The 21,291-nt window shown below is 40.0% G+C and overlaps 3 protein-coding genes across 3 annotated transcripts; all 3 read right to left on the bottom strand.

Moving 5' to 3' along the window:
* Positions 1-5,394: 5,394 nt before the first annotated feature.
* Positions 5,395-10,540, bottom strand: LOC309826096 (olfactory receptor 52B4-like; the record flags this gene model as incomplete). The annotated part of the gene is given in 3 exon segments (XM_082660076.1): positions 5,395-5,984; positions 5,987-6,367; positions 10,528-10,540. Coding segments are annotated over 3 exon segments (984 nt in total).
* A 3,291-nt stretch (positions 10,541-13,831) lies between these two features.
* On the bottom strand, positions 13,832-14,416 carry LOC309826366 (RNA polymerase II subunit A C-terminal domain phosphatase SSU72 like protein 3-like; the record flags this gene model as incomplete). Its single annotated transcript, XM_082660477.1, has 1 exon — positions 13,832-14,416. One exon carries the CDS (start codon positions 14,414-14,416, stop codon positions 13,832-13,834), a length of 585 nt encoding a protein of 194 aa, XP_082516603.1.
* Positions 14,417-16,329: 1,913 nt separating this feature from the next.
* LOC309826299 (RNA polymerase II subunit A C-terminal domain phosphatase SSU72 like protein 3-like) lies at positions 16,330-16,914 on the bottom strand (the record flags this gene model as incomplete). The annotated part of the gene is made up of 1 exon (XM_082660344.1): positions 16,330-16,914. The coding sequence occupies one exon, from the start codon at positions 16,912-16,914 to the stop codon at positions 16,330-16,332; it is 585 nt and encodes a 194-aa protein (XP_082516470.1).
* Positions 16,915-21,291: the final 4,377 nt, after the last annotated feature.

Genomic DNA, 21,291 nt, shown 5'->3' with positions numbered 1-21,291 from the left:
CATTCCTGGGCCTATATTTGGAGGAAACTCTAATTTGAAAAGATACATGCACCCCCAATGTTCATTGTAGCTCTATTTACAATAGCCAGACATGGAAGCAACCTAAATGTCCATTGACAGAAGAATGGATTAGGAGGATGTGGTACTTATATGCAATGGAATATTACTCAACCATAAAAAGAACAAAATAATGACATTTGCAGCAACATGGATGGACCCAGAGATTATCATACTAAGTGAAGTAAGTCAGAAAGAGAGACAAATAGCATATGATACCACTTATATGTGGAATCTAAAATATAACAAAAATTAACTCATTTATAAAACAGAAACAGTCTCACAGCCATAGAAAACAAGCTTATGGTTACCAAAGGGGAAAGGGGGTGGAGGAGGGATAAATTAGGAGTTTAAGATTAGCAGATACAAACTACTATATAGAAAATAGATAAACAACATATATATATATATGTACAGCACAGGGAACTACATTCAATATCTTCTAATACTTTTGATGAGAAAGAAAAGGAAAGGATTATAGGTATGTGTGTGTGTGTGTGTATATATATATATATATATATACACACACATATATATATCTGAATCACTATGCTGTACACCAGAAACTAACACAATATTGTAATTCCACTATACATCAGTTTTTTAAAATAATAATTTAAAAATAAAATAGATAAACAACGAAGTCCTACTTTATACCACAGGGAAATATATTCAATATCCTGTAATAAACCATAATGGAAATTAATATGAAAAAGAATATATATACATATACACTTATAACTGAGTTATTTTGCTATGCACTGGAAACTTGCACATTGTAAATCAATAAAATAAATAAATAAATAAAACTTCAATGAAACAAAAAAGAATGAACGTAATCATAATGACAGCAAATATATATATAAAACCTCTAAGTCTATAGATGCCTTTCCAAGTACTTTATGTATAATATCCCATGTAATCCTCACTCAAATTCTCTGTTGATTAAATAATCTTTCATTTTTAAGTTTAAAAACTAAAATATAGAAATTGATGTAAACAACATTCAAATCGTAGCTTAAGAATTTTCAAACATTAAACAATGAAAAAGACAAAGTATATTTCACAAATATAGCTATTAATGTTTGTCTTTTTTTTAACTAATGGAGTATTACTTTGCCATTAAAGAGAATGAAATAATGCCATTTGCAGGAACATGGATGGACCTAGAGATTATCATACTAAGTGAAGCAAGTCAGACAAAGAGAAATGTTGTATGATACACTTATATGTGGAATCTAAAAAGAAATGATACAGATGAATTTATTTACAAAACAGACTCGCAGATTTAGAGAACAAACATGGGAAGGGTGGGGGAAGAGATAGTTAGGGAGTTTGTGATTGACATGTACACATTGCTATATTTAAAATGGATAACCAACAAGGACCTACTGTATAGCACATGGAACTCTGCTCAATGTTATGTGGCAGCCTGGATGGGAGGGGAGTTTCTGGGAGAATGGATACATGTATATGTATGACTGAGTCGCTTTGCTGTGCACTTGAAATTATCAGAACTTTGTTAATCAGCTATACTCCAATATAAAATAAAAAGTTTTTAAAAATACTGCACAAATAGTTAAACTAAATATAATAGAGAAAATATAATTATTGGTTTTTTAAAAGAAAATGAAAATAGAAAAGAACAACATAGAGCTTTCAAGAGTTAAATGAGCAAAGACAGGAAGAGCCAGATCATTTACAAGTTAAAGGACCCAAGAGAACAGACTTTAAAAATAAAACAGAAATTGGTTTGTCCCTACATCTTCCATTGATCTTGGCAGAGTTTCAGTTTCCTCGGTATCATGCTTATTGCATGGAGCTGCAATTTGCTAATCACTTAACAAATGATAGCTATCTTTAACTCACAAGAAGAAATAAAACTAACCAACAAATATTCAAACTCAGTAGTAATCAAAAAACTGTTAGCAAAAAACCCAAATTCAGCTAACTTGCAGGATACAAATCAATACACAAAAATCAGTTCTGTATCTATACACTAATAACAAACAATCCAAAAGAGAAATTAACACACAATTCCATTTACAATTACATAAAATGAATAAACTACCTAGGAATAAATTTAACCAAAGAGATGAAAGACCTGTACCCTAAAAACTATAAGACATTGGTGGAAGAAATTGAAGAAGACACAAACAAATGGAAAATTATTTTGTGGTCATGGATTGGAAGAACTCATGTTGTTGAAAGAACCATACTACCAAAAGCAATCTACAAATACAATGCAACCCCTATAAAAATTCCAATGGCATTTTTCAGAGATATAGAAAAACAATACTAAAATTTGTATGGAGCCACAAAACCCCCAAATAACCAAACCAATCTTGAGAAAGAGCAAGCTAGAGGCATCATGCTTCCTGAGTTCACACTAAATCACAAAGCCATGGTAATCAAACATGGTATTGGCATAAACACAGACACATAGATCAATGGAACAGAAAAGAGAGCCAAGTAATCAACCTATCCATATAAAGTTAATTGACTTACAACAAAGAAGACAGCATATACAATAGGGAAAGGACAGTCTCTTCAACAAATGGTCTTGGAAAAACTCAACAGCCACATGCAAAAGAGTGAAACTGGACCCCTCTCTTATACCATTCATAAAAATCAATTCAAAATGGATTAAAGACTTGAACAGAAGACCTGAAACTGTAAAACACCTAGAAGGAAACATAGGCAGTAAGCCATGTGACATTGGTCTTGGTGATAATTTCTTGAAACTGACACCAAAGGCAAAAGTAAAATAAACAAGTGAGATTACATCAAACTAAAAAGCCTCTGAACAGCAAAGGAAACCATCAACAAAATGGAAACACAACCTACCAACTGGGAAAAAAATATTTGCAAATCGTATATCTGGTAATGAAATAAAATGTATATTTTAAGGCAGGACAAGAACATTTAAACATAAGATTCTTTGCTCTGTCTGTCTGGGCTTCCTCCTTCCCTCCCTAATGTGCAATGTGCATCTGCCTTACACATTAAACAGATCTCCTCAAAGGGAGAAATATTTCTCAATCACAAAGAGCAATGTGTTTCTTCCTTTCTTCTGAAGCTAACACTGTAACTTCTTAAAATATCAGCCTTCTTTCCAACTCTGTAGGGGGTCATGGTGACTTGCTGTTCACTTTGTACCTGCTTATCTGGACTATGTATCTTTGGTGAACTTTATGTAAAATGTCAGTATGTCATTTGATATATGATCCTTTGTCTCAAAAATGTACTCTGCCTTCTACTTCTAAGAGACAGAACAGTTCTCAGAGATTCCGAGGGTCTGTCTCCCGGGTTATAATCCTCAATTTGGCTCGTAAAAAATTCTCTTTTTCTTCTCAATTTGATTGTTAATTGAATTTTTCAACAATGGTAAGGGCTTAATATCCAAAATATATGAAGAACTCATACAGCTCAATAGGAAAAACTGAAACAATCTGATTTTAAAATGAGCAGAGGATCTGAATAAACATTTTTCCAAAGAAGACATACAGATGGCCAACAGGTACATGAAAAGGAGGTCAGCATCATTAATCATCAGAGAAATACAAATCAAAACCACAAGGAGATGTCATCTCACACCTTTGCAGTGGATATTATCAAAAAGACAAGAAATAACAAGTGCCAGTGAGGATGTGAAGAAAAGGGAACCACCGTGCACTGTTGTGGGAATGTAAATTGTTGCAACCACTACAGAAAAGAGTATGGAGGTTCCTCAAAAAATTAAAAATATAGCTACCATGTGATCCTCAAATTGCACTTCTGGGTATTTATCTGAAGGAAATGAAAATACTGACTCAAAAACCATCTGCACCCCCAGGTTTATTATTGCAGCATTATTTACCATAGCTAAGGCATGGCAACAACCTAAGTGTACATGGATGCATGGATAGATAAAGAAAATACAGCATATGTATCATGAAATATTATTCCAGATTAAAAAATAAATAAATCCTGCCATTTGTGATAACATAGATGGAACTTGATGGCATTATGTCAAGTGAAATAGGTTAGACAGAGAAAAAATAAATACTGTGTGATATCACTTGTATGTGAAATCTAAAGAAGTTGAGCTCAGAGAGATTGGTAATAGAAAGGTGGTTGCCAGAGTCTGGGGGTGGGGGAAAGGAGGAGATGTTGGTCAAAGGGTACAAACTACCAGTTAGAAGAGGACTAAGTTCTCAGGATAATAACAGCATGGTGATTAGAGTGAACAACACTGTGTCATATACTTGAAAGTCGATAACACTGTACATCTTAGATGTTCTCACCACAAAAAAAGGAAATGATAGTTTTGTTCGATGATGGAGGCGTTAACTAATGCTACTGTGGCAATCATGCTGTAAAAAACTAAGTGTGTAGGAACAACAAGATATACACCTTAAATTACACAATGTTGTATGGCAACTATATCTCAATAAACCTGGGAGAAAATATTTTCTACAAGTCAAGAGATGTTATCCCAAGACAAAGCATGGATATATTTGGAGTATGGCATGAATTAGGAAAGGTAAAGAGTTAATGAGCTGGCGGGTCAGTGGAAGAGCAGATTCCTTGGAAATTGATCTAGGAAGTACTGCATTAAAGGAGGCCAAAAAACAGTCCTTGACTGCCCAGCTGATGAGATCACTGAAGATCATGGTCTGATGTGAAGATTGAGGGACTTCCCATTCTTCAACATTCTCCTGGTACATAGCACCCATCAAATACCACGTTAGCATTTTCCCGTTACACAAGGGATCAGCCTCAGTCTCCCAAAGGGTTTTGAAAATGTGATTCAAGCAATTCATTTACATTCCTGTACTCTGACGTATATGTGATAGGATATAAATTATAGTATAATAAAAATACCTGAAACCCTAAGAATCACTGATTCTAAGAAAGTCGCTTAGCTATATAGAAAGACATAAAGGAATGCAGGTTTATATGTGATAGTTCAGGGATGTCACAAGATGTCTCAAAGGATGAGAAACTCAGTGACGAATAATTGAAAAAAATGTGAAACCAGAGCATTGTTCTCATTTCTTCTATTACCAAAGATCAGGTTAGTGATATGTAAGATGTAAGACTTTGGGAAGTCCAATTTCTAGCCACATACTCTGTGCAGGATGGAGCTTACTCAGTCAAACACGACATTGTTCACTGTACTGCTTTGATAGTAGAAACTGGAAGTTCAGTACCTACCTGGTGAACATTCTACAGAAACAATTCACTAAACTATTACCTAATGTGTTAGTTTACCACTAGAATTTATATCCACCAGTTCCATAGTTCACATCATGGATAGCTAGAGATGTTGAAAATGTTGTTCTTCCTCCAAAGTTATTTCTGCATTGGAAAAAATATATGAGCTATCTGCTCTCGAATTTGCTCGATCTTGATCCCATAAGTGATGGGATTCAGCATAGGTGGAGCCAGAATGCATACATTATCCAACAAGATGTGGATATGAGGTGGAACCTGGCTTCCAAACTGCTGAGTAATCGTTGTGATGATCGCAGGCCCATAAAAGAGGATGATGATGCAGACATGAGAGCCACACGTGTTGAGAGCCTTGTGACAAGCATCTTGGGAAGGCACGTGGAAGACAGCATGGAGAATAAGCATGTAGGAAACGAAAATTAATAGGACATCTAAGACCACTGTTAACATTATAACAGAGAGTCCATACCAGATGTTTACTCGTATGTCATTACAAGCATATTTGGCCAAGCCAATGTGTTCACAACAGGTGTCTGGAATTATATTACTTTGGCAGAAAGTCAGTCTTTTCAGAAGAAATATCATGGGGAAAATCATACAATAACTTCTCAGAAAGATGGTAACACCAATTTGCCCGATCAGTGTGTGTGTAAGAATAGTGGTGTATCTCAGTGGGTAGAAGCATATGGCAATGTAGCAGTCAAATGCCACACCAGCAAGGTCCCTGACTCAGACATGAAAGTGCTGTGTGTAATGAAGAACTGTGTGATGCAGCGATTCAAGGAGATGTCCCCAGCACAGAACCAGAAGATGGCCAAGGCCTGAAGTACTACGCATGTGGAGAGGACAAAGTCTGCCCCAGCCAGCATGCAGAGGAAGAGGTACATGGGTTCATGGAGGCTGTGTTTTGTCACAATAATGAATATGAGAAGGCTGTTCCCAGATAGGGCAATGACGTACGAAAAGAAGAAAGGGATGGAAATCCACATGTGCTGGTCCTCTAGGCCAGGGATGCCCAGCAAGTGGAAGACTGTGTGACTGACACCAGTGTGGTTTAAGGAAACATACCCATGGAGACCACCAGAGACATCACCTCATACTCACAGAGATGAAAAATCCAGATTTTCCTGGAATATTCTTTTGGCATATCTCACACTCTCCATCTTCTTTGAACATGCAAATAATAAGAAACATAAAAGGTCAATAGGGTATGTTCTCTGCTTCAATGAGTGACAGTCTAATTAAAAGATATGCATATCTCCAGATAATCAAACAAAACATATCATTGTATTTATTTCTCCTACCAACAGAGGCTTATGAATATTCAAAGGAAATCATTATATGTACCTGTGAAGGCTGTAACAAGAGGTTTCTTGAATATAAACTTGAACTTCACCTTGTGGTGGATGGTTTATCATAAAGAGAATGAAAAGAGAACAAAGTAATATGGAAAACGTAGGTATTCAAATTGAAGTATACCATTTATGAACAGTGTTCATTGAGATCCAGGCGGCTATGCACAGGGAATACTGAAGAAAGCAGCATGTGGGGTCATACAGGCAGATTTAGCCTAACTGATGGAAATGAGATTTAAAATCTCTCTGAATTCACCACATACAATTTGCACACTTGTGAAGGGATTCAGTAGACAAAGGTTAAGGAATAACACTGACAGGGCCTGAGTGCCTGAGGTGACACACTGCTCATGCTCACATCTTAGGAACTACGTTTAGAAATGACTGAAATTGGAAAATAAGGCATTAGTGCTGGAAGGGGATGGGGATGACATTGGAAGATTTTTCTGCAGGCAGAAATATTGTCATTTGGTTCTTAGTGTACATTCATTCATTCATTAATCCAGATGCAGAAAAAAATGGGAAACTTCCAGGATCCTAGGGGCTTAAGTTTGAGAGTGAAGCAAACTTTAAGCAGGTGGTTTTAGAATATTGGAGATAAATGTTGATTCTTTCTGTTGATGGGTATCTCAGAGTATCTATCTCAGTATAAGTTATGTCTTAGGCTCATTAATAGTTTATCTTCCATCCCAGGTTACCTCTCTTGGTGCCTCTGTTTCTTCTTTGAGCGGAGGAAAATCAGCTCCTATAACCATCCTCCCAGTGATGGAAGAAACTGTTCTACAATTACAGTTACTGGTCAAGAGAGCCTAGTCACTGGCCTTGATACAGTGAACTGTCTCTGGAGAGTATAGGGCTGCTCTGTGAGAAGGAAAAAGCCAGAAAGACACAATTCAACACAGAGAGGGGCTTGAGAAGGGAGGAGATGATAGAAGCTGAGGATGGGTGTGTGTTTGGAGAAAAAGAGTAAAAGGGAAGTGCTGTTTGTTTTGGGGGGGTTTTTTCACTGAAAAATGGAAGCCAGGGAACTCAGGGGTATTTGCCTGTTTGGTCTCCTGATAGAACGACTTTGGTGTAATACATGTTCATCCTAGAAATCCCCTTTCAAATGTCTCCTGTCTCATGTTTTCTTCTCACATCTGCCTAAGAGGGCCTGGAGGTCTCCTCCTTCCACACCCTGCTTTAGGAACCCCAGCACAGATCCCAGACATTCTCAGGGCTCCTCTCATATTTGCCAAGACATATCTGCAGTCTAAGTCAGTATCTCCATCTTTTAATGTCCTCGCACTTATTGGGCACCGTTATTTTTTTGGATGATGACTCTTTATTACTTTCAGGAACATCAGATAGACCATGTATTCTCACCTCCCTCCCCAGACCTCACCCTCCACTTCTGCTAGAACCAACCAGATTTGTGTCTCTGGTCACTATCATTCCACACATATTAACAGCCTCCAAGTGTCCTGTACCCTCTGGCCTGTCTGGGACATAACACCTGCCCAGCACTTACCTTCGTCCTTGAACCAACCCCATCTGCAGGTGTATAATTCATTTATCAGCCTTAGACTGAGTCTTCAGGAACAGCCGTTCAATTGGAGAGGAAATTTACCTTGTTGCAGGATTTGGGCTGTTTATCCTCTGTCACGAGAGCCCTTGAGGGAAAGCACTTACACCAGGGCTCCAGGGACAGAACTGTCTCCAAGAGCCTCACCTTCTTCCTAAATGGGCTGGGTCTCTAAGACCACTTCACATCTTCCTCACTTCCGCTCCTTTTCTCTCTTTTTCATCTCCAGATAATCTGACACATAAATCATCTACCATGTAAACCAGCCTTGCTTCAGGCCTATTGTAATACAACAGGAATATAAATACCTACAATTAATATGGACTCATGGTTTTTAAAGTTTTATTCTTCATGAAAACAATTAATGAAATTCACATGAGTTTCAAATTCCAGAGTCATGAATACTGATGTTTACCTCTGTTGTCTAAGGGTATAGAATTGTACAAGCTTAGCAGTTAGTAGGAGACGTGTGAGTCTCGATGCCTTAGACATGTCTCTATTTCATTTGCCTAACTAACTCCTTTAACTGCATTCAAGATTGTTCACTTTATCTTAATTTTCAGTTTGATCTGCAGAGGCCTACACATAGCTTTCTTTGTTTTTAAAGTCCTTGAAGTTCTCAGAGATTTTCGACTCTGTAAATTTATTGTTTTTACCACATTTGGATATACTCAGCAATTATTTCTACAAAACATTTTTCTGTCCCCTTCTCTCATTTCATTTCGACATCCCAACAACAACACATATGTTAGACCTTTTGACATTGTTGCATCAGTACTTGAAAGTCTCTTGATTTTTCTGTATTTTCTGTCTCTTCTCCAGTTGGATAATTCTATTGAAAGATCTGATTGTCTATTTCCACAAGTAGGGTTACCTTGGTCAAGAGGTAAATGCATTTGTAGTTTTGTCCTATGTGGATAGATTCCCTTTGAGAGGCTACACTATCTTTCATTACTAACAGCAATGTATGAAAGTAACTTTTTCCTCACAGACTTGCCTGTAGACTATATTGTCAAGTCATTGAACATTTGTCAATCTGACAGTTTGTCGAGTGGGACTATCTGAACAAATGGATGGCAATAATTCTTCCCTCTGCTGTCCACACAAGACAACTCCTCCATCATGAGCTACAGTCTATTATCCACTCTCTTGCATCTGTGATGGCCTCATGACATGCTTTGGCCAATGGAGTGAGGTGGAAGTATTATATCCTCTGCCCAGTGGATTTACAGTGAAGTGAATGTAGGAACAACAGTCAGAAGGTGAATATATAATCAAGAAGCAACACCAGGGTAGATTGGACTTGGGAAGTGAGGGAACTGAAATAAAATAATTACAAATGAAGCTACTGACACACTTATATTGTGAGGTTATTGCTTCTTGGATTATAAAGTATTTCTGTCATTTTTGGACTTTTTAAAATTGTTATTGTAAACACACAAATACAGAAAACAAAACAAAACAAATGAATGGCCTAACAAATTCTTATAAGGCAAACATCACCCAGGTTAAGAAATAAAACTTGATCAGACACACCTGCAGCTGTGTCCATGTGCCCAGTCACAGTCACAAAGCCATCCTTGGCATACCTAACCTTTCTAGTTACATGTATATTCATATCTTACAGCAATTTGCATCTAAATGCTGCCATTTCATCTTCAACAACCTTCTAAATATTCCATTTGCCTCTGTGTCTTAACTGGAACCATGTCTGTCTACTCAAGAAACTGCTGTATTTCCAGCAGCACATCTGAATCTTTATTTCCCATTCCTCATGGTTAGACAGAACGATATTACTGTTAGCTACAATTACAATTTACAAGCATAACTTCCCCTCCATTTAGCAAAACTACCAACACCAGTGGTGTTCAGACCACATGGCAACTGTTCTCCCACCATATTTAACTAACACCTGATCTAGCCTCATCCTCCCCACCCAATGATTTTTTTTAATGTAGCACCCAGAGGACCACAGAGAATTTAGCAGCTTTCTGGTCCAAATTCTGACTCAATTTTGGTGGATCTGAAGCTGGAAAGAACTTACCACAATGAAGAGCATCCTAAGATACTGGTAAAAGGACTGTCCAATGATGAAGATCAGGATTCGGCATCCTGGGACTGCACTCACCACGAGTAAGACCTGAAGATAGCCAGCAGTTCGCAATCCTGGCTAAACACTGTGGGTAACATCTACAGCTCCACGTAAATGATCTCTGGGTTCCAATCACCCCTTCTAATCTGTTTCCGACTCTCCGCACAAGGAAGCCCCCGGTGCTGCACGGGTTCAGCAGGAAACATGGGCCCAGGCAGCCTCCCAGGTGACCTTTAACTCACCTTCTGCTCTCATTCTTAGCAACTCCAGCAACCAAAAGTTTACCCACTCAATGCCCACAATGTTCAGGGTTTTGACGTCTTCCTCAACTGCATCTTTTTTTTTTAAAGATTTTTGTGATGTGGACCATTTTTTTAAAAGTCTTTACTGAATTGGTTACAATCTTGCTTCTGTTTTATTTTTTGGCTTTTTTCCTGCAAGGCACGTGGGATCTTAGCTCCCTGACCAGGGATCGAACCCCCACCCCCTACCTTGGAAGGTGAAGTCCCAAACACTGGGCTACCTGGGAAGTCCCTCAACTGCATTTTTCTAACTCTACAAGAGACACCAACTTCTACAGTTCCATCAAGAACTCTACCACTAGATCAAAATTGAAACAGTAAATTCACGAACATTGAAGTTCTAACTTTCCAATCTCTTTTATATGTTTATGGCCTATAAGGACTCTTAGACAAACAATGTTCCACCATCTATTTAATCCAGTCCCATTCCTTTTCACTTATTCACATACACTTTATATTTTGTTTTTTTAAGTAAATGTATTATATTATTTTTAATTTTTATTGGACTATATAGTTGATTTACAATGTTGTATTAGTTTCTACTGTACAGCAAAGTGAATCAGTTATACATATATATATCCACTCTTTTTTAGATTCTTTTCCCATATAGCTCATTACAGAGTTGAAAAGAGTTCCTTGTGCTATACAGTAGGTCCTTATTAGTTATCTATTTTATATACACTTTATATTTTGTAATTCATCACTGTAATCACTACATTTTAGCACCTGCAACATTTTACAGATCTGTCATATTTTCATTGACTTGCCCAAAAAGATAGGAACTCAATTAGCAACATGTTAAATTTTCCTCAAAATGGATTTTCCAGCAAAAATAATATCAACTGGACAAAACATTTCTATCTTCAGAACACCCAAAACTACCTAAAAATCTACTTCAATTTGGTGTTCCCATCACATGAAATGATAGCCTCAATGGATTATCCCCTCCTGGCACCTATACTGACCCTCTACCAACCATCAGAGGAGAGACTGATCATAAAGGGTACTGAATCTACCAGGAAAGAAACCCTCACCGCCCTACCACCAGCACTGCCACATGAATGTACGTGCACCTGGTCACCTATGGTGAAAACCAGAAAATTGAGAGTGCTTCTAAATTCCTCCCTCTCTCTGCTCTTCAGCAAGTCCTGTAATTTCAACTCCAATATCTCTCTGGTCCCATATCTACTCCACCTCTCCAGAGCCACCACCCTACAACTGGGTCCACGTTTATCCTCAGGAATTACTGTACAAGCTAGTCCCAACAGGTCCAACCTTGCTCCAATGTGCCTACATTCTGTAAAGAAAGTCGACATCTACTTTGTGACATAGCAAGTAACCTAATTCAACCAACCCAACTACCTCTCCTTTATTTTCTCCTGCATGTCACACAGGACTTGGTGCCACTGCTGATTAGAACCAAGAGTGTTTTACTTCCCAATAGTAAGGATCCACTTTCAGAGGAGCACAAAACTCAAAATGATGAATGTTTTAAGCATAAAGAAAATTCTCCTTAGGAAAGAATGCTTTCTCCATGGAATTCAAATGGCTTGAACAATAAGAAGCCAAGGGGATCCATTTGTAATATGCATCCCCTACCACAAATGAAAAGACACTTTATCTTTAAATTAGAGGTTTTATTTCATTTAATGAGCTATTTAATTAAACAGATCATACCAGGATTTTAGTAATAAATGCCACCCATTATCTACCCTGAGTTTCTAATACAGTTGGCATTAGCTATCTACCTTACGTTTGGTCGTGTATATATGTCCATGCCTCTCATTAGAGAAATGCAAATCAAAACTACAATGAGACATCATCTCACACCAGTCAGAATGGCCATCATCAAAAAATCTAGAAACAATAAATGCTGGAGAGGGTGTGGAGAAAAGGGAACACTCTTGCACTTCTGGTGGGAATGTGAATTGGTACAGCCACTATGGAGAACAGTATGGAGATTCCTTAAAAAACTACAAATAGAACTACCATATGACCCAGCAATCCCACTACTGGGCATATACCCTGAGAAAACCATAATTCAAAAAGAGTCATGTACCAAAATGTTCATTGCAGCTCTATTTACAATAGCCTGGAGATGGAAACAGGCTAAGCGTCCATCATCGGATGAATGGATAAAGAAGATGTGGCACATATATACAATGGAATATTACTCAGCCATAAAAAGAAACGAAATTGAGCTATTTGTAATGAGGTCGATAGACCTAGAGTCTGTCATACAGAGTGAGGTAAGTCAGAAAGAGAAAGACAAATACCGTATGCTAACACATATATATGGAATTTAAGAAAAAAAATGTCATGAAGGACCTAGGGGTAAGATAGGAATAAAGACACAGACCTACTGGAGAACAGACTTGAGGATATGGGGAGGGGGAAGTGTAAACTGTGACAAAGCGAGAGAGAGGCATGGACATATATACACTACCAAACGTAAGGTAGATAGCTAGTGGGAAGCAGCCGCATAGCACAGGGAGATCAGCTTGGTGCTTTGTGACCGCCTGGAGGGGTGGGATAGGGAGGGTGGGATGGAGGGAGACGCAAGAGGGAAGAGATATGGGAACATATATATATGTATAACTGATTCACTTTGTTATAAAGCAGAAATTAACACACCATTGTAAAGCAATTATACCCCAATAAAGATGTTTTAAAAAAAAAAAAAGAAGAAGATGTGGCACATATATACAATGGAATATTACTCCGCCATAAAAAGAAACGAAATTGAGCTATTTGTAATGAGGTGGATAGACCTAGAGTCTGTCATACAGAGTGAATTAAGTCAGAAAGAGAAAGACGAATACCGTATCCTAACACATATATATGGAATTTAAGAAAAAAAAATGTCATGAAGAACCTAGGGGTACGACAGGAATAAAGACACAGACCTACTAGAGAACGGACTTGAGGATATGGGGAGGGGGAAGGGTGGGCTGTGACAAAGCGAGAGAGAGGCATGAATTCTTTCTTCTGAGTCAAGTACCCACACCATTGTCCCTCAAATTGGAAGGCTTTGGATGCCGACTAGCGGTCCATGTTCCGTTTCCCATGAAATATATTCTCCTCTACTTCCTTCCCTGGGTTGAAAAAAGGGTACTTGAAAAAAATTATAGAGACAGCCTTTAGTGGAAAGGGCTTTGAGGACACTTCTCACAGAAGATACCACTAGCCCAAAAGTCCAGGCACAAGTTCTTATCTGCAAAGGAGCTGAAATCAGCCAAGATCTTCAGTAGAAGCAGATTGTGTGAAGAAGGTTCCCTCCTGTTTTCTCCTTCTCTGCCTGGAGCAACTCAGCCAGACTGCCTTCCATGTCTTCTACCTGCTGGAGACCTTGGCAGAGCTCACAGATGATCAGAGATCCAAGGGTGGCTAATTCCAGGGTGTCCTCTATGTCCACATTAATCACGTGCACAGGCTGCCAGGTCTCCTGATCTCTGGCACACATATCTGCCACAACCCTGTTATAGACTCTCTCCGCACAGGTGAAGATGACATCGAAGGGATCTCTGCACTCTTGAAATCTTTCTGGGTGAGGCTTGATTCTGTCACTTCTTTTCAAGATGTGTAAGACTCCATTCCCTTTGTAGTATTTTCGGTCTTTACAGGAAAGGTCCTTCTGCATCATATTACATGAAGTTGAAAAGTCATAAGCCACTGGTTCCTTGGGCGCCAGTCTTGGGAACCTCATGAGGGATCCCATTCCAAAAGACCTGACACTGAAACTTTTCTTCCCGAGGATGCTGTGGGCTTCCATGCTCCTGTTTATGTTACGCATACAGACCACAGCCACTCTGAGTGGAGAGGAGGGCATTATGGCGGCTCCTTGGAACTCCCAGCCAGACGAGTGGACTTCAGGGGCCGAGGGAACTCTGAAGCCAGGAGGTTGACCGGCTGGGTCCAGCTCTCCCAACCTGTGTTAGTGTCAAAGAACAGAAACCGGGTTTACATGGAGTCACCTCCCCACAGTGGGAGGAGAATTCTTGATTGATGATTGGCTTAGCTCTTGAGTGATTGGGTTTGGATAGTGGGCTCTGACCAGAGAACCCAATCCAGTCATCAGAACCATCCGGTCGTTAAATCACCTGAACATCTAAATCTCCACAAAGGTATTCTTACCCCGTGGGTGTGTCTTGAAATCTCCACTTAGCCCTGTTGGTGCACCTGTGGATGGGGCTACGATTGATATTAGGCAAATTACCTAGAGTCCTCCAAAACTTGTCACCAGCCCCTCCAGTGACTTGAGAACATGCCTGTGAAAAACGTGTTTGAAACTTCCAAGCTCACACTTAAGCCAATTTTACATAAAATTACAAGAGTTGTTTCATATTCCTTTCATCAGCTGATACTCTAGAAGTGTAATTGTGTCAAATCTCAGGAGGATTCCTATAGTTTTGCCTATAAAGTAATAAAATGATTCACCAGTGTAAAAAGCTACTCCTGGAAAACATCCCTGCTGACAGTGTTTCAGGAGTTACAAGAACACTACACATCCTCCTATTGATTTTCTTGAATTCATGATGATTCTTCAGGGACTGGGGCGGCCTCCACCGGCTCTCCCATGTCTTCAAGTACGGCTCTGTCAGACCATTCTATACTGAAATAGTCATTTATAGTTCCACTCCTTTTGTTAGTTTGCACAGTTGACTGAGCAAAGGTCATAGAGGTAAAACTCATGAACGGGACACCAAACAGGAAGGAGAGACAGTCCTGTCACTTCAAAATGGTACAGAATGAACATCCATTTAGAAAGCCACAGATTTTATGTCCCTGTGCCTCTGTCAATTATAGTGATTGTCGCATTGAAAAGAGTCCTACCTCGGTAAACGCACTCGGTCTTCTCAAAGCGTGAATCCAAGACCCAGGGCCTTAACATCAACCTGGAATGTGAGACAAAGGCAAATTTGGACCCCAGACCACCAAATCAGAAACTCTGGGAGTCAAGCCTGGAGATCTGGGATGTACGAAGCCCTTAGGGTGATTGTGATGTGCACCAAAGCATGAGAGCAGCTGTCTCAAAGCAGAGGGTCCTGAGCCTTGGCTGGACCTTAGAAGTCCCTGGGAATTCGTTCCAAGCAGGGCTTCAAGAGCACAAGGGAAGCAGGATGTTTGTAAGAGAAAAGTCATGGTAGGAAAAACCAGGCATAAATGAAAATGTACTCAGAACTTACATACAGCATGAAATTTTTTTTATTAGCGTCAGTGACCCAGACCTGAAACATTCTAACACACGGCGAAGAGCAAGATCTTGGGCTCAAACTATAATCAAGACCAGAGGGGAGGACCATGTTTCAGAAGAATTGAGAAATACTTCTTTAAGCTGACCCTTGAAGACTAGTACACTAACTGGTGTCACATAATGTGAAGAAGGTGAAGGGGGGAGACTCAGGGGATCGGCCATGGTTTGCTCATCTGGAAGTGGAGTTCCTGGATGTTCACTTCCTCACGGAACTATGTGAGCACTGAATTGTCTCTTCCAAGGAAAGTACCTTGAATGCTGTCCCCATTGTTGAAAGGGTTTTATGCCTAGTGGTAGTCCATGTTCCATTTCCCATAAAATGCTTTTCCCCACTTCCTTCCCTGGCTGGGGTGTCTCTGAAAAAAAAATCATACACATGTCCTTTAGCAAAAAGAGTTTTGAATACACTTCTCACAGAAAATACCAACTAGCCCAAAAGTCCAGGCACAAGTTCTTACCGAGGAAGGAGTTCAAACCAGCCAAGATCTTCAGTAGAAGCAGACCGTGTGCAGAAAGCTCCTTCCTGTTTTCCCCTCTGCTGCCAGGAGAAGCTCAGCCAGACTGCTTTCCATGTCATCTGCCTGCTGGAGACCTTGGCAGAGCTCACAGATGATCAGAGATCCAAGAGTGGCGTCCTCCAGGGTGTCGTCTATGTCCACATTGATCACGTGAACAGGCTGACAGGTCTCCTGCTCTCGGGTGCACAGATCTGCCACCACCCTGTCATAGACGCTCTCCTGACATGTGAAGATGACATCAAAGGGATCCCTGCACTCTTGAAATCTTTCCGGGTGAGGCTTGATTCTCTCATTTCTTCCCAAGATGTGTAAGACGCCATTGCTTCTATAGCGTTCTCCATCTTTGTGGAGAAGGTCCTTGCTCATTTGCTCATACGTGGTGGAAAAATCATAAACCACGGGGAGGTTACCTGCACGTCCTGGGAGCCTCACACAGGATCCGACTCCAAAAGACTTGACATTGAACCCTTTCTTCATGAGGACGCTGTGGGCTTCCATGCTCCTGTTCATGTTACTCATACAGACCACAGCCACCCTGAGTGGAGAGGAGGGCATGATGGAAGCTCCTTGGGACTCCCAGCCAGACGAGTGGACTTCAGGGGCCGAGGGAACTCTGAAGCCAGAAGGATGACCGGCTGGGTCCAGCTCTCCCAACCTGTGTTAGTGTCAAACAACGGAAACCGGGTTTATATGGAGTCACCTCCCCACAGTGGGAGGAGAATTCTTGATTGATGATTGGCTTAGCTCTTGAGTGATTGGGTTTGGATAGTGGGCTCTGACCAGAGAACCCAATCCAGTCATCAGAACCATCCAGTCGTTAAATCACCTGAACGTCTAAATCTCCACAAGGGTATGCTTACCCCTGGGTGTGTCTTGATATCTCCACTTAGCCCTGTTGGTGCACCTGTGGATGGGGCTACGATTGATATTAGGCAAATTACCTAGAGTCCTCCAAAACTTGTCACCAGGCCCTCCAGTGACTTGAGAACATGCCTGTGAAAAACGTGTTTGAAACTTCCAAGCTCACACTTAAGTCAATTTTACATAAAATTACAAGGGTTGTTTCATATTCCTTTCATCAGCTGATATTCTAGAAGTGTAATTGTGTCAAATCTCAGGAGGATTCCTATAGTTTTGCCCATAAAGTAATAAAATGATTCACCAGTGTAAAAAGCAACTCCTTGAAAACATCCCTGCTGACAGTGTTTCAGGAGTTACAAGAACACTACACATCCTCCTATTGATTTTCTTGAATTCATGATGATTCTTCAGGGACTGAAGTGGCCTCCACCAGCTCTCCCATGTCTTCAAGTATGGCTCTGTCGGACCATTCTATACTGAAATAGTCATTTATAGTTCCATTCCTTTTGTTAATTTGCACAGTTGACTGAGCAAAGGACATAGAGGTTGCCTGTGGGTCCTGGGAGCCTCACACGGGATCCGGCTCCAAAAGATTTGACACTGAACCCTTTCTTCATGAGGATGCTGTGGGCTTCCACGCTCCTGTTCATGTTACTCATACAGACCATAGCCACCCAGAGCGAGAAGGAGGGCATGGTGGTCGCCACTTGGGACTCCAGCCAGACGGCTGGAGATTGAGGGGACTCTGAAGCCAGGGAGAAGACTGCCTCCATCCAGCTCTTCCAACTAGTGTACTGTCAAAGAACAGAGACCAGGCTTATATGAAGTCACCACCCACCCTTGGTGCCTGGAGAACTCTTGATTGATTGATTGGGTTAACTCTTGATTGGCTGGGTTTGGATAGTGGGCTCTGACCAGAGAACTCAATCCAGTCATCAGAACAATCGGGTGATTAAATGAACTGAAAATCTAATTCTTTGCAAGGGTATGGTTACCCACTGGGAGTGTTTTGAAATCTCTAGTTAGCCCTGTTTGTTCACCTGTGTATGGGACTACTATTGATATTAGACAAAATACCTAGACTATTCCCAAGCTTGTCACCGACCACTCCAGTGACCTGTGAACACACATGTGGAAAATGTGTTTGAAATTTCCATGCTTACACTTAATTCAGTTATATGTAAAATTAAAAGTGTTTTGTGTATTTCTTTCATACAATTGATACTCTACAAATGTAACTGTGTTAAATCAGAGGAAGGCACATACAGTTTTGTCCATAAAATCATAAAATGATTCACCAGTGTAAAAAGTGACTTCTGGAAAACATCCCTGCTGATAGTGTTTCAGGAGTTACAAGAACACCACACATCCTCCTTTTGATTTTCTTAAATTCATGATAATTCTCGAAAGACTCCAGTGGCCTCCACCAGGTTTCTGATGTCTTTTACACTCAGTCTCATAGTGGAATCCCCAAACCAGAAGCATCAACATCAGTTGGGAATGTGTTAATGCAAATTTTGACCCCAGATCACCCAATCAGTATCTCTGGGAGTGGAGCCCATAGATCTGTCTTTTTTAGAAACACTCATATGATTGTGTATTACACCAAGGCTTAAGAGCACCTGCCTCGAGGCAGAGGTTTCTGCAACTTGACTGGACCTTGGAAGTCCCTGGGAAGTTGTAAAAAGCACTGTTTCAAGAATAGAAGAGAGGGCTTCCCTGGTGGTGCAGTGGTTGAGAGTCCGCCTGCCGATGCAGGGGACATGGGTTCGTGCCCCAGTCTGGGAGGATCCCACATGCCGCGGAGCGGCTGGGCCCGTGAGCCATGGCCGCTGAGCCTGCGCATCCGGAGCCTGTGCTCCGCAACGGGAGAGACCACAGCAGTGAGAGGCCCGCTTACCGCAAAAAAAAAAAAAAAAAAAAAAGAGACCTACTGTATAGCACAGGGAAATATTCTCATAATTTTGTAATAACCTATAAGGGAAAAGAATGTGAGGAAGAATATATATATGTATATATATGTGTGTATATATGTGTATGTGTACATATATATACACATATATACACCTGAATCACTGTGCTCTACAACTGAAACTAACACAACATTGTAAATCAACTATACTTCAATTAAATATATATATATATTAATATAAATATATATATATATAAAGAGGCACAAACTACTAGGTATAAAATAGATAAGCAACAAGGATATATTGTACAGCACAGGGAAATACAGACATTATCTTGTAATAACTTAAATGGAGTAAAATCTATAAAATTTTGAATTACCTTGCTGTACCCATTTTGTATATTGATATACAATATTACTAATGTAATATTGTATATCAACTATACTTCAATTAAACAGTAAAGAATAGTGTAAAAAGATAAAATAAAATAAAATTTTTAAAGGAGAGAATTAAGGTCTCAGAGCCCAAATTATAATCATGACCTAAGGGGAGGATCACGTTTCAAAGGCATTGAGAAGCACTAAGCTAAGCCAATCCTTGAAGGCCAGTTCACAAAATAGTGCTGTATAATTTGGACAGAGGTGAAGGGAGGAGACTGGGAGGATCAGCCATAATTTGCTCATCTAGAAAATGGAGTTCCTGGATGGTAACTTCATAGCAGAGTGATGTGATCCCTGAATTGTCTCTTCCAAGGTAAGTACCTTGAGCATCGTCTCCCACATAGGAAGGGATTTTATGACTACTGGTAGTCCATGTTCCAATTTCCATAAAACGCTTTTCCCATCCATTTTCTTCCCTGGGTAGGTGTACCTGAAAAAAATCGTACAAATATATTTTAATGGAAAGAGCATTAAAGACAGCTCTCACAGAAAATACAGACTAGCTCAAAGTTCCAGGCACAAGTTCTGATGGCTGAAGAAGCCCAAGATCTTCAGTAGAAGCAGACCATGTGAAGAAAGCTCCTTCCAGTTTTCCCCTCCACTGCCAGGAGCAGTTGGGCCAGATGGTCTTCTAGGTCATCAGCATGCTGGAGGCATTGGCAGAGCTCACAGATGATCAAAGCTCCAAGGGTGGTGTCCTCCAGGGTGTCATCCGTGTCCACATTGATCAAGTGCAGTCTGACAGGTCTCCTGCTCTCTGGCACACAGATCTTCCACAATTCTGTTGAAGATGCTCTCCTCACAGGTGGAATTGACATCAAAGGGATACTTGCAGTCTTGAATCTTCTGAGTGGGGTTTGATTCTCTCATTTCTTCCCAAGGTGTGTAAGGTTCCATTCCTGCTCTAGCATTCTTTACCTTTCCTGTTAAGGTTGTGTACATCTGCTTATATATCTTTGAGAAATGGTAAATCACTGCAAGATCTGCATTTTTGGAGAAAGAACAGTAGCTATAACCGCTGCAATTTTTCACATACAATGTCTATTATGCAATCACACCCAATCAAATATTACCAAGCATTTCAAGAAATATCATCAATAACAAAATCATTGAGGAAAATGTAACAGGCACAGAACTACAAATGAATTAAATATTGGAATTATCAGACAGATATTTTTTAATAAAATGTTTATCTGGATCATTTTAGAAAATATCTATTGTGTCTTCAAAGTTAAATCATCACCAAAAGAGAAGTCCCCATCCAGGATCTCCAGGACCATAAGTAGTTGCCTATTGCCATCACGGGCTCAGCAAGAAGATGCATGGAAAATTTCTACTGAGTGTTGGTCCAACCTTAATTAATGTTATGAACTGAACTATAAATGTGAGCTATGAGGACTCATCTGTATCTCAGATGTGATGCCTGTATTAAACAGACTTCTGTGACCCTATTCAGAGATCCTGGCCCAGTCTGAGAGACTCCTGTTCTTCCTGGATTAGTTCAAGGAACAGAGATAACCCTGTGAGGAGCACACATATGATCCATTAAGACTGAGTGGAGCAGCGAATAATACCTCACCTGCTGAGCAGTTTACTGCAGAGCACTCTACTTCCCAAAACCTCCCATCACATCACCATTTGACTCAATGACCTGACAAAGCTTTGGCCTTTGGAAGAATTCCCACTGTCTAGAAATCTTGGGCTTCTCTAAGGAGGGC

The sequence above is a fragment of the Grampus griseus genome, assembly GCF_964374135.1.
Source record: "Grampus griseus genome assembly, chromosome: 8".
In the NCBI taxonomy this organism is placed as follows: Eukaryota; Metazoa; Chordata; class Mammalia; order Artiodactyla; family Delphinidae; genus Grampus; species Grampus griseus.
Note: the sequence above shows the minus strand (reverse complement) of the source record. Positions and strands in the feature narration are given on the sequence as shown.